General features: G+C 46.5%; 1 protein-coding gene across 3 annotated transcripts in view; it reads left to right on the forward strand.

Annotated features, from left to right (window-relative positions):
- PIK3R4 (phosphoinositide-3-kinase regulatory subunit 4) overlaps positions 1-15885 on the forward strand; it is a 35307-nt gene that overhangs the window by 16668 nt on the left and 2754 nt on the right. For all 3 annotated transcript variants that reach the window (XM_048510859.1, XM_048510861.1, XM_048510860.1), the window contains exons 13-18: positions 1559-1724; positions 10833-10997; positions 12691-12902; positions 13282-13413; positions 14432-14532; positions 15097-15185. In XM_048510859.1, coding sequence (XP_048366816.1) covers positions 1559-1724; positions 10833-10997; positions 12691-12902; positions 13282-13413; positions 14432-14532; positions 15097-15185 — 865 coding nt within the window. The remainder of the gene's footprint in view (positions 1-1558; positions 1725-10832; positions 10998-12690; positions 12903-13281; positions 13414-14431; positions 14533-15096; positions 15186-15885) is intronic.

The following is a 15885-nucleotide window of genomic DNA, read 5'->3' on the forward strand; positions in this document are numbered from 1 at the left end:
AAGAAATTAAAATTTTTGCCCTGAAGTTGGCACCTTAATGAATTTCTTGCAGTGTTCCCTGCTTTAGACAAGGCAGCTAAGACACTGACACCTGAAGTCTGCATTGAGACCGATACTGCATTGAGAATGATAATAAGAAGGGGCCAGGCAGTGAGTCTTGACGCTCATGTGTGGATGGACATGAAACATTTGCGCTCACAAATGCTTTTTTAAAGGAAGGAAACAGGAACTGTAGGAAACTACTGAGATGAGAATGATGGAAAATGCAGCAAGGGGTTGTTTTTAATATGATGCAATAGCCAAAGCTGGGCAGGAAATGTGGCCAGTCCACACATCATTTTGGGGTGTTAAAAAGAGGTACACTCCTGTTCAAAGCAAGCATCATAGCAAGAATGCCCCTCCCGATGCATGTGTGAGGAGATCATCCACGTGCTGATTTTCTTGAATCTATTAAGGCTGTTCGTCGAGACATTTTAAATCATGGTATATGTGGCTTTTTTTAATCTGGAGATCCTCATGAGGGATTTGTCTCAAATTAATCTGGCTTTTGAGTGTTTCTCTTTATAAATAGCAAGTTTTCTATCTGTGAGTTAACAGAACCAGTTCATATTCTTTATAACTTATGTACATTATTTGGACCATAGTCCTGCCTCTCATATGCCATACAATCTCACTTGACATTTATAGAATCTTTGAAACAAACCACTTGAGAGTCTTTTTGTTTTACAGCAGGAAAAATGTATCTCATAAATATTGTTGTCTAACTGCCTTCTGGTCTTTTTCACAAAGCTGAAATATCTAACCAAATTGTATGTTGTAAAGACAAAAAAAGCAGTTAAAGGGGCAGGATAGGAACTACATGTTGGTTCTGTGATTAGTTTTGAAATTGTCTATTTGCCCTGATCCAACAAGTATATCTAGGGATGATGAATGCAATATTTGGACAAGTAGATCTCCTGTATGTGTGGACTTTACAAGCTCATTTGACTGAGTAATCTTTGCAAGCAGAGCCCCCTTAGTCTCAGCAGTGGATCACTGGATTGGAGAGTGACTGATCTAGAATTCTACGGGACTTCAATGTGAATATGGAGCTGTAAACAATGAAAGCAGTTGATTAGGCCATTGCTTTCAAGACAGTACACATTGGAACCATATAGATCTTTTGATAACATTTGTTCTGTTTGTTTATGTTCCCAAACCAAAATATTATTAGTCGAGAAACCAGAAGTAATGTTTTTGGTGGACAGAGAGGACTTTTCCTGCCTTCATTAGATATATTTATTTAATATTTGTATTTACTTTTTATTCATGCACACTTTGACATAGTTCCATATTCAAAAGTCTTTTGCATTCAGCATTCTGGACTTCAGGAGAACCAATAAGTTGTTTTTCCTCTTAACAATGGGCAGCTCCAGTACAATAGTGTCAACTGGTACATGGATACGCCTGCTACCTTGTTGTTTTCTGTTGCTATACCCATAGGCAGAGAGGCAGGTTGGATGGATCCTCTTGTTCTCTCCCTGAAAGAAAACAATTCTTTTTCTGCTGTTCTGCTTAGGGTGGCACCCTAAAGGCCTTCTGGTGGCGCACCTTCATGAGCACAAGTCTGCAGTGAACCGCATTCGAGTTTCTGATGAGCATTCTATTTTTGCCACGTGCTCAAACGATGGATCGGTGAAAATCTGGAACAGTCAGAAAATGGAGGGCAAGACTACTACCACCAGGTAATGGGCAACGTGTGCAAAAGACCAATTTTTGCACTGCTAACACTTTCTTTGCTACAGCTTGGGCATAAAGTTAAGACCACATCTACCTTTGGAAGAGTTTAAGTGCTCTTGTATGGTTTCTTTAAAGCATGCAAGTAATGGAGATGATTGCCATGTTTAGAATGGTATTTCCTTTTGACTTTTTTCATCGTTTCTCAATATATATTAGGAATTATTTCCACGTTCTACTCTTTCTCACATTTCATAGTCCCATTCCCTCCCTAAACTTTAGATCTATGTAAACAAATTTCCAAATAAAAGAATTTTGTCTCTTAGCCACTGCTCATACAGAATCATCCTTGGACTCATGCTATACTCACTTCAATTAATCACTAACACAATGGATCATTTTGTTGTGGCTTCTGGGGACTGTATGGCTTAAAGGGGTAGACAGGTGAGAAACAGAGAGATCATTCCTTCCACTCACTCCTTTCTCAACTTGACAAATCTGAGGAGCAGGTTAGAGGATCAACCCAGCTTGGATTCCCTCATTATAGAACTACCACATTCCAGGGTTCCCACCTAAAATGTCTGTGGATGGATGAGGATGATTTCCACTGATCCCCATCACCCCCTCCAGTGGACTCTGATTCTCTTAACAAACTATTCCTAGGAGTCCCTTGCCCCCAGAATGATATTGCAAGAAGCATTTTGGACAACAGTGGGAGGGGTGGGTGAGATGGGGAAATTGCCCTCTGCAAAAGAAATTTTAGGTGGAACGTGGTTTACAAAGTAGAGACATGATGTGTGACCAACCTGTTTGGGTAGATAGACAAGTTTATTGTTGTAATCACATGTTTATAACAAGCATGAAATCATAAAATATAGATAAACAGAAATTATAAAATACAAAATGCCAATAGTGGTAATAAGACAAAAGTCACTGCTTAGGGTGACAAAGTCTAAAGCTACAGTTTATCAATAAGTAAAAAAAAATTATTTTAAAGGATGATTGATGGACTGTGCAGTGAAAAAGAATTAAAAAAATACAGGTCTGGCTGTAGTTAGGTTGTTGGCAAGTCAGAGTAGGAACTAAATGCCAAGGAACAGGGAAGCACCTGATTTGGTGGGCCATCCATCACTCTGGTGTAGCAACTGGATGACCCAGATAGGGAGGAGCTATCTTTCTGTCCAGAAAAGTTTGAGGGTTTTTGGATCTGGATTCCTATGAGTAAACATCTGAGTACCTTAACTGTGTGAAACATATAATCTATGATGGGTATTTCAGTCAGTGTGTGTGGCAAACCTGACTGGTGACAGTCGTGCTGAAAGCAATATTATACCCAGTCTAGAAAACTGATGGTTTATTGGATTGGAAGGCCAGAGTTGAGGTAGAGGACAAGAGTCTTTCCATAGGGGGCCATATACATAAACCAGAGAGGAATAGATCTTCTAGGGAAAGAGGAAGAATTCCAGGGACCAATTAGTCTGGAGTATTGGGTTTTGCTTTGTTTCCTCAAGAGAGTGATATATTTTTTTAGTTTAGGGTTCCTTACTGAGAGAAGGCTGATTGTGAGGGTACTGCATAAATGTACCAGCCTGTGTTAGGATCCTGTGTAACAATCCATTAGCCAGAGCACCTTGAGAAACAGTGCCTGTTCTACTTCCCAGGTGGTTATGTAGGTGCTGTAAGGAATTCCATAGAAGCAGAAATAAAAGGCTCTTTGGTGAAAAAGACCGTTTATTCAGACATCTTAGAAAGCTCAAGTACACGCAGTGGCAGGAATGACACTTCCCGCCAGAAGCACAGGTTATAACTCTGTCCATCCCATCCCCCTCCCGGCTTCCCATGGGAACGGAGACCTCATCTCCCGCGCAGAGATAAAGTCTCCGCCGACGAAGCTGGCCCATCGCCCGGGCTGTGGAATGTACTCAAGGTTAGGCGGCTGCCCTTTCCATCAACACCATTGAAACCTTTACACTCTGCCTCCCTTAAAGAAGACCCCTCCCCCCCAGGTTTATGCGGAAAAGCGCGGTGGAAAGCAGAAATAAGGGTGGGGGCGTCAATATTTTCGGAATAAACCCATTGATTATACCCAGAGGAATATCCCACCCAAGAGACTAAATATTGCAAGCGTTTGCGATTAAAGCGAGAGTCCAGGATGGCGTCAATTTCGTAGTGCTTGTGGCCATCAATAATAGTCGGTGGGGGTCTCTCCGCTTGGTCGTGCCAGGCATCGGAAGCGGGAGCCTCCTTGAGTAAACTGGAATGGAAGACAGGATGAATGTTACTAAGAGAGTTAGGCAAATCCAATCGGGCAGTGACATCATTAGTCACTTTAATAATCTGAAAAGGACCAACGAATCTTTGCCTAGTTTGGAAAATTTATGCACGTCTCTGAAGTTTTTTGGTAGACAAATACACCCACGCTTCCACACGCAGAGGAAAATCCGGCCGGTGCTTATCCAACTGCAGCTTTTGGGAGTCCTTAGCCTGTTGTGAAGGCGGTCTGGACCGATTTCCATCCCTCGACTAGGGATGAAATCCACTGTTGAAACTCTGGAGGATCCAAAGCTGTCGTGGGTAGTTGCGGCAACGGCCGGGAAGGAGCGACCAGACACAATTTCAAAGGGGGTTTTCTTTGTACTGCTATGTGCCGCATTGTTATAGGCGTACTCATAAGCGGAATGAGCTCGCACCAATTGTCTTGGTGGTAGTTGGTGTAACAACGTAAATACTGCTCTAGGGTTCTGTTCGTTCTCTCCGACTCACCGTCACTTTGAGCGTGGTAGGGGGCGGCGACAGTTGAGGCCCCTAACAACCCCAAAAACGCCTTCCAGAACTTCTTAGAAATAATGAATTGGGGGCAGCGGTCGGAGACTCACCTTACTTGAGGGGCAGTAGTGTGAGCCGGTAAACATGTTGGAATGAACAGCCCGTGCTAACTTAGGAGGCGGAGGAGGGATGGGAAGCTACATGGAATAAAATGGGCTTGTTTAGAAAATAAGTCCACCACCACCCTGAGACCGTGTTGCCGTGGACTTTTCGGGCAAATCTGTAATAAAATCCATGGAGATGACTTCCGCATGGCAAGAGTGAGAGCCACCGGAGGAGGGTTTCAACAGCAGCCATGGGGCTTTCCAGCGGAATGGTTTTGGCTTCTGCACAAACAGAGCAGCCTTTACAATAGACATACCCTCCCCAATGTTCCTTGCGCATTGCGGCGCCCACCCAGAGAACTGGCGGCGGGCCAAAATGCAGAGTTTTCAGAAAGCCAAAATGTCCAGCCGAGGCGGGCATCGCATTGGCAGGCTTCAAAGGAATCTGCTTCATGGGAGGGAGGGGACGCATCGTACCAACACTCCCCCCTCGGCCAAACTCCATTTTCCAAACGCCAATTGGGAGTCACTTTCCTCCAGCTGGAGGCTTTCGTGGCAGCCCCGGGCCTCCCTCGAATTCCAGTTAGTGAAAGTGAGAGCGAGACTCAGGAATGGGCGGCCGAAGGAGGAGTGGAGCGTTTGAGATCGGGTGGACAGCCAGTCCCTAACTGGGAGGGGAGAGAACAGTCGCGTGGAATGTCTACGTAAGGCAGCTCCACCCTCCTCGGGTAGGCTGAGAGCCAGCGTCAACCAGTGCTTCTATTGGTTTTCCCAGGGAAAAAAGCCAGAACTGTGAAAGAGAAGCGAGAAAAGAAATGCGGCCCAGCAATGGAGTTGTTCGCATGGACATCTTGAGGGGGGGGGTGGAAGGCAGAGCGGCCAGGTTTTGTGCATCCGACCAAACCTGGAAGGGGTGTTTAGCCCCCCCCTCCAGCCAGTGGCGCCATAGTGGAGAGTGCTACTTTGATGGCTGCAGTCTCTTTATCTCCCACAGTCCAGTTGAGTTCAGCACGGCTGGAGAATTTCTTTTGATAAATAAGCACACCGGAACCAGCCTACCATCGCTTTATTTTTCTGCAACAGGGCTGCCCCTAAGCGCTTTGTCCGGGAGGCATCCACGTGAACCACAAATGGGAGATCTTGGGTCAGGGTTAGCTTTAGGATGGGTTCGGTGGTAAAAAAAGCAGACTTTTAAGAGCTGAAAAGGCTGTTTGACATTCCTCAGACCAGGGAAAAGGGGGGCCCCGGGCTTGGCCATGGACAAGTGGATCTTTCCGCTTCTAGTGCGTAAGAGGTCTGTGAGAGGGAGAGTCAGCTCAGCGGGTTGGGGTATAAAGTCCACGATAGAAATTAGCAAAACCCAGAAAAGATTGCGGGTTCTTTAGCAAGTTTGGGTGGGGGCGAGCCATTGGAGGACCGCGTCAATTTTAGCAGGATCCATTTTTAAGCCCTCGGCGAGATCTGAGTAACCCAAATAGTCAATGGAGGTCTGGTGGAAACAGCATTTGGAGAGTTTGGCAAAGAGAGAGTTGTCGAGCAAGCGTTTCAATACTTCCCGAACCAATGCTTCTATGCTCTTCTATGGTTTGTGAATAAATTAAAGCGTCATCTAAGTGTACCACAACTCCCTTGTACAATAAATCATGGAGAACTTCGTTGATGAGGGCCATAAAAGCCAGGAGGCCCCACATAACCCGAATGGCATTATTAAGTATTCAAACTGTCCAAACTTTGTGTTAGCGCAGTCAAGTGTTCATAACCTTCAGCAATTCTGGCCATGTAGTAAGCTTCTCTCCAGAGTCTAATTTAGTAAAGATGCGCCCTTTGCCCGAGTGCATCTAAAAGATTAATGATCAAAAGGCAAAGGATATTTATTGGACAGGGAGACTGCATTGAGACCTCGATAATCTGTGCAAAGCCGTAAGGACCCATCTTTTTTTTTTACAAACAAAGCGGGGAGCAGCGTGGGTGGTGTTTGGTAGCCCGCCCGGTATGAACCCGCGAGCGGAGTTCTTGTCCAAGAAGGCACGCAGTTCCTTCTCCTCATTGGGACTCATCACGGTAGATTCTACCTTTGGGCGGTTAGCCCCTGGCTGTATACTTGATTTTGCAGTCAGTGTCTCTATGGGGTGGCAACTGATCGCATTCTTGCTCCTGAAAGCTCTGGCTAGATCTTGGTACACACGGTGGGATGCCAATAGAATCGGGGGCAATCGCTGATGAAGCCAGGGAGGGGGGTGTGTCAGGGAGAAGTTGAGTTTTCCTCCCTATTTATGTGTTCACCGCGGGGAGGGGTCAGTGAATTCTAAGATCCGTTCTTTACAAATGAACTTTGGTTCATGTAACAATAACCATGGCATGCCCAAAACTACTGAGTGTTTGGCCACTGGTAAAATAAAACTATTTTCCTCCCAATGAATTAGAGCATGGCCGAGGAGAACCGGTTGTGTTTTGAACTGGGCGGATCCTTAGTTCCCGAGAGGGCTGCCCGTCCATTTGGGTGAATAGTATAGGCTTAGCCAGGGAAATTTGGTCCAGACCTAGCTCCTCTGCCACCTGGGGCCGCATTAAGCAATGGGGAGCAGCCAGAAGAATCCACAAGGGCCGAGGCTATAATGCCATTATGTTTAGCGGGGTTGGCCAGAAGCGCTTGGACAGTAATGGGAGGCGCTGCCTTTACTCACCCACGTCAAAGTCGGACCCATATCCATGGGGGCTGAAAGAAAAGGCAAACAGCTACTTCCCCCTCCTCTGGGTACGCCTTCGATGACACGCCTTAGAAGAGCCCGTCGGAGGCTGACCCCGACTTGCGTGGTGGCTTGGCAGACGGGGTGCGCATGGCTGGAGCGGTTGGTTTTTGTTTCTTCGGACGGTTGGCGGCTAGATGACCTGGTCCTCCACGCGGTAAAACACAATCCCAGTCGGCGGCGAAGCTCAGAGGTAGTCTCGGTGGGGGCGGCTGGGCTTTGCCTTGGTAAGGCCTGCGGTGGCAAGCGAAAGCCAGTGAAGTGACCTCCGGCACGCAGCCATTCCAAGCGAGACGCCACCTGGGATCCCCAACTGGATTAATCAGCGATAGATCACGAGGAACCCGAATTAAAAACACCGTTTCCGCGCCAGCTTTACCCGTCCACCGCATCCGAGAAGTATTAGCATTTCATGCGTTCAGCGAGCCCACCACTCAGGAGGGAATTGAGCAGCCGCCGCACGCAAATTCGCGGGCAAATTCTGCAAGCGAGCGGTTTACCCTGCTGGATAGTTTTGATAGTGCGTTCAGCTTCATTTTCGTCGCCCGGATCTTGGAAGCGCAGCTCTTAAAGGAAAGCTTGGAGGAATCACGGGCACCCGTCGCGAGAGTCTTCATCTTGTAAATCCAAAAGGGTCACAAACCGATTAGGCTGCTGCCCCATCCAGGACTGAGCCGATGTCACGTATTTTTCGGCGCTCAGACCGGTATAAATCATGTGGTCCTCCATGTGGGCATCGAGGTTGTAAAGATGAAGTGAGGGGAGTTTGGAAAGGTGCCATCAAAATGGGCGAGTATCGGGGGGGCCTGTAGTAACCCTTTTCCAAGGCTCTTAAGCCTGCAGGGTAGCGGATGCGCAGGTTGAGCAAGGTTGGGCAGGCAGCGTTTGCACGGGGGGGGCCGGGATCGGTGGCATTATTAATGCCGGTGCCGCTGGCGTTCCGGTGGGAGCTGGTCTTTTGGAAGGTGGCAGGACTAACAGCGTTCGCCCCCCTCTGGCGCCGGCAGTATCAGTGACAATGTAGCTTCCAACTTGGGACCTCCTGGTCTGCTGCTTCCCTCAGTTCCCTCTCCAAGGCAGCCAGCTCTCTCTCGCTAGCGGGTTAATGCGTCCTGAATGCGCATGCAGAGGCTGCTTTTTCTCGTTCCAGTTTAGCCAGTTAGTCCCGTTTAGCCATAGCTGCAATGCCAAGTTCACTTTGCGTCGCGCCAGGAAAGCACAAACGCTTTGGCGTTGCCGCTGTAAATCCAGTTTGGAAGCGTTCCAGGACCTTATCATGGACCCCGGCCAGATTTTGCGCATATTGCCGTTGGAGGCGCATCCTTGCTTGCACGGTCCAGCTTTCGAGTTGGACTTCTTTGCGTTGCTGTTCCAGGTCCCTCTGCAGGTTTTCGCTCTCTTGCTGCAGCTTTGTGCCCGTTCCTCCTCCCATAGCTGGCGTTCATGGTTCCATGCTTCTTGGGCATCTGCGCGAGTCGGCCCACTTCCTCATCCCAGGTTTTCTTTTCGATGGGAGAGGGAGCGGATCCGGCTGGGAGTGTAAAACTCTTTCTTCGGACTCATCATGCGTCAGGAAGCGAGACATCGGAGACACCGTAGCCACCGGTAGCTCCCTGGGAGCACCTCAGGTGCAGCCGCTGACCGAGGATCAGGGGGGTCCGGTCGGAAGCCGATGCGGATACCCCTCCCAATCCCAGGTTTAGTCCAAGCGTCCGCCGGACGGGCCCCAGTGCTTTAATGCCACGGTGTGGTTCTTTGGGAGCATCACCAAAATGCGAGTCCAGGAATCGTTCAATGGACTCCCTGGGTTGCCGCATGAAAGGTGGTCAGGCCCGTCTCTCCTCCATGACGGAAGGTTGCATCTGAGGTTTGTAATCCATCCGAAAGCGGGTGAGAGATCCGATCCACAGGCTTCGATCCATAGACAGCGCCCCAAGCGATTCATGTAAGTCCCCATGGTGCGTCGTCAGGTCCCTCGTTCCAACGGAGTAAAGGAAGACTTCGTGCTGATCTGAGGGGCGGGGAAGAGTCACCAGCGAGGCTTCCCGTTCTCCCGCCCGGTTCCTCCAGATCCAGAAGGGAAAGGTTGGAGCCCTCTTTGGGGGCTACCGCACCTTCCGCAGTAATGTTCAACCTCTCCATGGCGAGACACCAGAGGTCCACTGCACTAGGGATATAGATGAATTAAGATTCCTGCCACAATGTAAGGAATTCCATAGAAGCAGAAATAAAAGGCTCTTTGGTGAAAAAGACCGTTTATTCAGACATCTTAGAAAGCTCAAGTACACGCAGTGGCAGGAATGACACTTCCCGCCAGAAGCACGGGTTATAACTCTGTCCATCCCATCCCCCTCCCGGCTTCCCATGGGAACGGAGACCTCATCTCCCGCGCAGAGATAAAGTCTCCGCCGACGAAGCTGGCCCATCGCCCGGGCTGTGGAATGTACTCAAGGTTAGGCGGCTGCCCTTTCCATCAACACCATTGAAACCTTTACAGGTGCCCTGCACCCGGCCAAAGCAGAATGTAAGACTCACTGACTCAGTTAACAGTTCAACACTTAAAGCTTTAATTGTAACAACGTTGACAGACCCTGACTCCTCCCTGGTCTAACTAAATAAAGGTTACTTTGTTGCAGAAACTTTCTGAAGGTTGGAACTTATTAACGTAAATACTGTGAGCCTATAACATCTTTGACTGTCTAACTTGTTGCTGCCACCCAGCTTCCGTTGGCACCTAACTGCCAAAACCAGACGGGTTGCTGGGTAATAACTGCCGTAGAACACCAACCCTAGGGCTTCTTAAAGGGACAGAACTAAATTAGGTTCCCTCCCATTGAATACTATACAAAACATATCTAAACCCATTCTGTATAAAGGGACAACTGAAATTTCAGTACAAAATGCTAAGAATGCCTTTGGGGTCATGACAGTACCATCTTAAATAACTGTATCACCTAAATAATATCTAAGCTGTTGTACTTGCATTTGAACTGAAACTAATAAAACTTAGTAAGCCTGGGCCTGAAAACCAGAAACTGAAAAGTGACTTTTAAAAGCTCTTTTGTATATATTTTCTCCTGCCTCTTTACTTTCCATCCAAGTTATCTCCCATTCCCATCTCCCATTTAACAAACAAATCTCTGATTCTGTTTAAGTTCGAAATCTGCCTCAGTATTGTTTTTTGTGCCTTGAGAAGGGGTTTGCCAAAAGTTTAAAACAATGGGCTCCTTTTACCTTCTGGGAGAGTAACAGGGCTCATCAATAGTGCTTATATTTTACCTCACACTACTATTTTAAGCAGTTCCTGTGAAAAGGTGGGAAATCTGACAAGCCTAGTCAGAGCGTGGTTTGCCTGCCTCAGTGAGCTGAGAGGGTGAGGGAGATCTGGCTCGATTATAAGAGTATTTGCTGTACAATACATTATTCAGTAGTTGCATCCCCCTCATGTGGAATGGCTAGACAACACTAATCGCACGTGCCTTTCTGCTTCCTAAAATAGATCCATTTTGACATATTCTCGAATTGGAGGGCGAGTGACGACACTTACCTTTTGCCAAGGCTCTCACTACTTGGCTATAGCTTCAGATAATGGAGCCATTCAACTTCTTGGGATTGAAGCTTCGAAGCTACCCAAATCTCCTAAAATCCTTCCAATACAAAGCAGGTGTGTAACAGTCTTTTCATTAAATTATTGCTGCTGTCATTAGCAGCTCATAGTGACAGTCTCTTTGGACTCAAGTGGCAAGTTACAAGCTGTATACTGGAATGAAAAGACAGGGAGGAGAGGGAGTGAGGGGTGGCATGCAAGGGGAGGGGGAGGGGGCCCGGAATCTGAATATGGCCCACACACCCTAGCAGAGAGGGAGGGAGGGGTGTCCGGAAGGGGAGGGACGGAGGGGTGGCATGCAAGAGAGGGGGAGGGGGCTCAGCATCTGGACATGGCCCACCCACCCTAGCGGAGGGAGGTGGAGGGAAGGGTGGCATGCAAGGGAGAGGGAGGGGGGATTCTCCAGTGGGGACGCTGAAATTTTCTACTGTTCATACAGTAGAAAATAGAGGCTAGAATGGATAGGAACAATTCAGAGTGCAGGATAACCATTTTGAATGTATCCCAATAAAAAAAACCACTTCCCTGCAGAAGAGTAGCACACAGGAAATAGGGTGGACTAGAACCTTCCTTTCTGATGTTAGATTTGAACATACAGAGACATATTTAACATGAGGGTGCACTCAAAATGGCAACTCTTGTTTGCTCATTCTACAACCCTCAGGATTCTTGCACTTTATTTTTTCGCGTGTGCAAATGAGCCAACTCTTAGGTCGATTCCCCACTGAAGATTCACACAAAATATCCAGGTTTCCAGCAGAACTCCCCACTGCACCAGCGCCGAACACACTTTCATCCCGTTTCTGGTACTCCCCCCCCCCCCCCACCACGTGTTATTTTAGAACCTGCAAGAAAGTAGACCTTTTCAAAAAATGCTTGGGCAATCTGGAGCGGTTGGGAGGGCGGGGTGAATCTGGATTCATTTTTCCTGCCACTGGTAGTGACGTGGAGCCTCCCATCCAATGAGAACGCAGTGGGCTGTGCGCGATGCGCGCGCAGCCTTTTAAAAAAATTTCACGGACCAGAGATCCACGTGGATACGTAGCAACATGGGGCCAGTTTTGACTGATTGACTTAGTAGAAGGCAATACAAAGCAGTGCTACTCATCGTATCCACATAGATCTGACTACATGGAGGCGCGCAGAAACAGGGCTTCGCTTTAATCGCCCGTTCCTTCGTTTCCGCATAGGGTCATTCTGCGCATGCTTGCAGAGATGTGGATCCGGAATTTCGGGGAAAAAAATTCCCACCCCAACACAACGCAACAGCCAATCAGGATAGCCCCTGAGCGGATCGCATGTTCAATCCACCTCAGTGGGAAATCCTTCGTTGCTGCTGCGTTTCTGGGAACAAGGATTATTTGTGGGGCAGAAGCTGCAGTGGGGATGCTGAAACCACACTGAAAAGGTCCCGGTTTTTCCCAAACCGGTTTGTATCTACATTCAGTTTTTTTGGTGGGGAATCGACCTTAGATTCACAGTTCAGAGCTTAAGCTAATTGTGGATGTAGGGAGAAATAGAGGAATACTGTTTTAAGAGAACTTTTTTTTCATGTTCCTCCTAACATGGGCCAAGGGACTGAGAAATAAGGAAGTTCTTACAGAGATGGAATCTCCTGTAAGATTCACTGCTGCAGCTTGCTATGTATCCCAAAAATGTAGTGCATAGGAAAGAACAACAACTTCTAAGACCATGTAGAATTTCATCAGTACTTAAACAGGATGATCACCAGCTCCTTCTTTACACCCAGGTTTCTAGATCAGAAGGACGATGGCTGTGTTGTAGACATGCATCACTTCAATTCGGGGGCCCAGTCTGTGCTGGCTTATGCCACAGTGAATGGTTCCTTAGTTGGATGGGACCTCAGATCCTCTAACAACGCCTGGATATTAAAGCATGATTTAAGGTTGGGACTTATAACCTCATTTGCTGTGGACATACACCAATGCTGGCTCTGTATTGGTAAGATACTGTTTGCAGTATTTCATGAATAATAACAGTACACATGTAGAATTTCTGTGTTCTTAAAATTGCCATTTGCAAGACCATGTTTACTTTCAGGAAGACCGGCATAACCCAGAGATTGTAGAGTTGGTCTTGGCTCTGCATTTGATTTCCTACTTCTGTCAAAGATTCAGCATCTTAATGTTAACTTGCTATACAAGACTGTTGTGCAAGCAATCACAGCATGAGCAATAAAATACATTGTCGATTTTCAGAGAAGTGCTGTAGTTGTAGAAGAGAGAAAGGTGTCTGAATATTCTACATACTGATTTCTGTTCTATCGGATGTGACTTAAAATGTTGTAAGTTGGTGACAGGGACTATCTTTTATTCACAAGGCACAAGCAGTGGTACCATGGCATGCTGGGATATGAGGTTCCAGTTACCTATTTCGAGCCATTCCCACCCTTCCAGAGCGCGGATCAGACGCCTGCTGATGCATCCCCTCTCCCAGTCGTGGGTTATCGCAGGTAGAGCTCGTCTTCTTTCCTTTTCTTCAGTAATTCCAGTGTTGACAAGTTGGGACTCATTTACCATGTTTGAACTTGGATGTCTTGCTTCCGCAAATCCAGGAGTGCAGACTGAATCTTATGGTGAAGCAAGTTTGTGAAGCTGAAATCTTTACTATTCTTGGCTACTAGGATTGGTAACCTTATTAGAGCTGTCCTGTTGAAGCTAATTATTTAAGAGAAGCTTGCTTTAAAATCAGAGAAGAGTTAATAATAGCTGTTTTTTTGTACTATGGTTTCCGTCAGTTTTAACATTCGTAGCATTTGCATTTGGCAAAGGGAAGTATTATTTTAAGAACTATCAAGAGAGGAAGCTCACCTGGGAGCATCTTTGGTTGTCGGGGAAGGACCGGGAGCAGCAGACAATGGTTCTATTCAGCTGCATGTCAGTTCATAAGAATATAGAGTTATTCATCAGGTTAAGGTGTGTAAAGGGACAGGCTCATGGAAGAAGCACTTTAAAAGTCTGCATGATTGTGGACTAGGGTTTTGAAAGAGCAGAAGATGGCTTACGGATGGGGGGGGGTGCATTTATTTTTATTTTATCAAATTTATATCCCGCCCTATCCCCGCAGGGCTTGGAAGCTTGTTGATGAGGGCAGAACCATGTAGCAACTTGGTGGGGGGGGGGGGGGGGAGGAGAAGAGTCTCCCTGCCAGTTGGAATATTCTGTCAGGACTCATAGGAGCTGGAGCTCTCTCCCTCTGTCTGTCATGAAGAAGAGGTGTGAGAGTACTGTAAACACTGAAGCAGAATAAGAATGTCTTAGAAGTGAGGGCATTTTCACAAGAATGGATTGCAGCGAATGCTGTGAGAAGCAGCTATCATTTTGTTTTCAACTCATTTAATGTTTCAAATGCTGTTGGAGTAGAATGCCAGAGCAAACCTGTTTAAGAAGCTGTAAGTGTAATCCCACCCCCACCCCACACACCCCCACCCCATGCTTTTGCCATGACTGTTGTTGATGGTTTTTCCATAGCTGTCCAAGGCAATAATGAAGTCTCCATGTGGGATATGGAAACAGGTGACCGGCGGTTCACATTGTGGGCAAGCAGTGCTCCTCCTCTTTCAGAATTGCAGGTTCGGCTTTCTGGTTTTTGAAAGGGGGGGGGGGGCGTGAAATTTTGCAGCCCTCTGCTGATTTGCACTTGATGCAGACAGGGCCAACTGTACTGCTTCCATACAGTAGATATCCAGAACATAATTTAAAACATTTTAGTGTAAAATGTTGAATTCTTAAATCTTGCACTCAATTTTTCTTCAACTAAAAAAGATTACTGTAAAAAAAATGGTTACTCAGCCAGCATGGTATAGCGGTTAAGAGCAGGTGGATTCTAATCTGGTGAACCAGATGTGTTTCCACACTCCTACATTCCTGCTGGGTGACCTTGGGCTAGTCACAGTTCTTTGGAACTCTCTCAGCCCCACCTACCTCACAAGGTATCTGTTGCTGGGAGAGGAAGGGAAAGGAACTTGTAAGCCACCTTGAGCCTCCCTACAGGAGAGAAAGGTGGGATATAAATCCAAACTCTACAGAAGCTCAAGGTGTGTAAATGCCTTTAGGATTCATAGCTTGATTCTGCTGCTTTTAAAAATGACTATAAATTGACTGTAATTAACAATCCCTGCCTTTCTGCTCATTAGTCTTCACCTCATAGTGTTCATGGAATATACTGCAGCCCTGCAGATGGAAATCCCATATTACTGACTGCAGGTTCTGATATGAAGATAAGGTAATTTCCAAGAGACATTGATGACTATATCTCTTGTTTGCACAAAACCTGTCAGAAGTAAGGCAGTGCCTTTTCTGAGGCATCTTTTTTTTAATACCTGTCTGTAAAGGTGGCGTTCCTAGATCACATCCAGGGCACATTCCAGATTGATGGAATAGGGGATCTGTCCTCTTGAGGGAGATGTGTGTTTCACCGAAGGAATAATAATACAGTCCTTAGCAAAGTTACACCCTTTTAAATCCATCAGAGTCAATGGTCTTAGAAGTGTGTAAGTCTGTTTAGGATTGCATTGTTATTTGTGAATGTAGAAATGTAGAAGAAGCAAGCCTCCAGTTTGTAGAAGGAAGCAATCCTCCAGTTTGCAAGATTTGAACAAAACATTAATGGTAGCCCATTTTGGAGATCATTAATTCAGGGGGTCGTCATAAATTGGAAGTAACTTGATGGCACATAAAACACATTACTTGTGTTTTATGATTGAGGGATTGGAGCACCTTCTTTATGAGGAAAGGCTGCAGTGTTTGGGACTCTTTAGCTTGGAGAGGAGACATCTGAGGGGGAGATATGATTGAAGTCTATAACATTATGCATGGGGTAGAAAATGTTGACAGAGAGACATTTTTTTCTCTCACACACAATACTAAAACCAGGGGGCATACATTGAAAATGCTGGGGGGAAGAATTAGGACTAATAAAAGGA

This window comes from Sphaerodactylus townsendi, linkage group LG11 (assembly GCF_021028975.2).
Source record: "Sphaerodactylus townsendi isolate TG3544 linkage group LG11, MPM_Stown_v2.3, whole genome shotgun sequence".
Classification (NCBI taxonomy): Eukaryota; Metazoa; Chordata; class Lepidosauria; order Squamata; family Sphaerodactylidae; genus Sphaerodactylus; species Sphaerodactylus townsendi.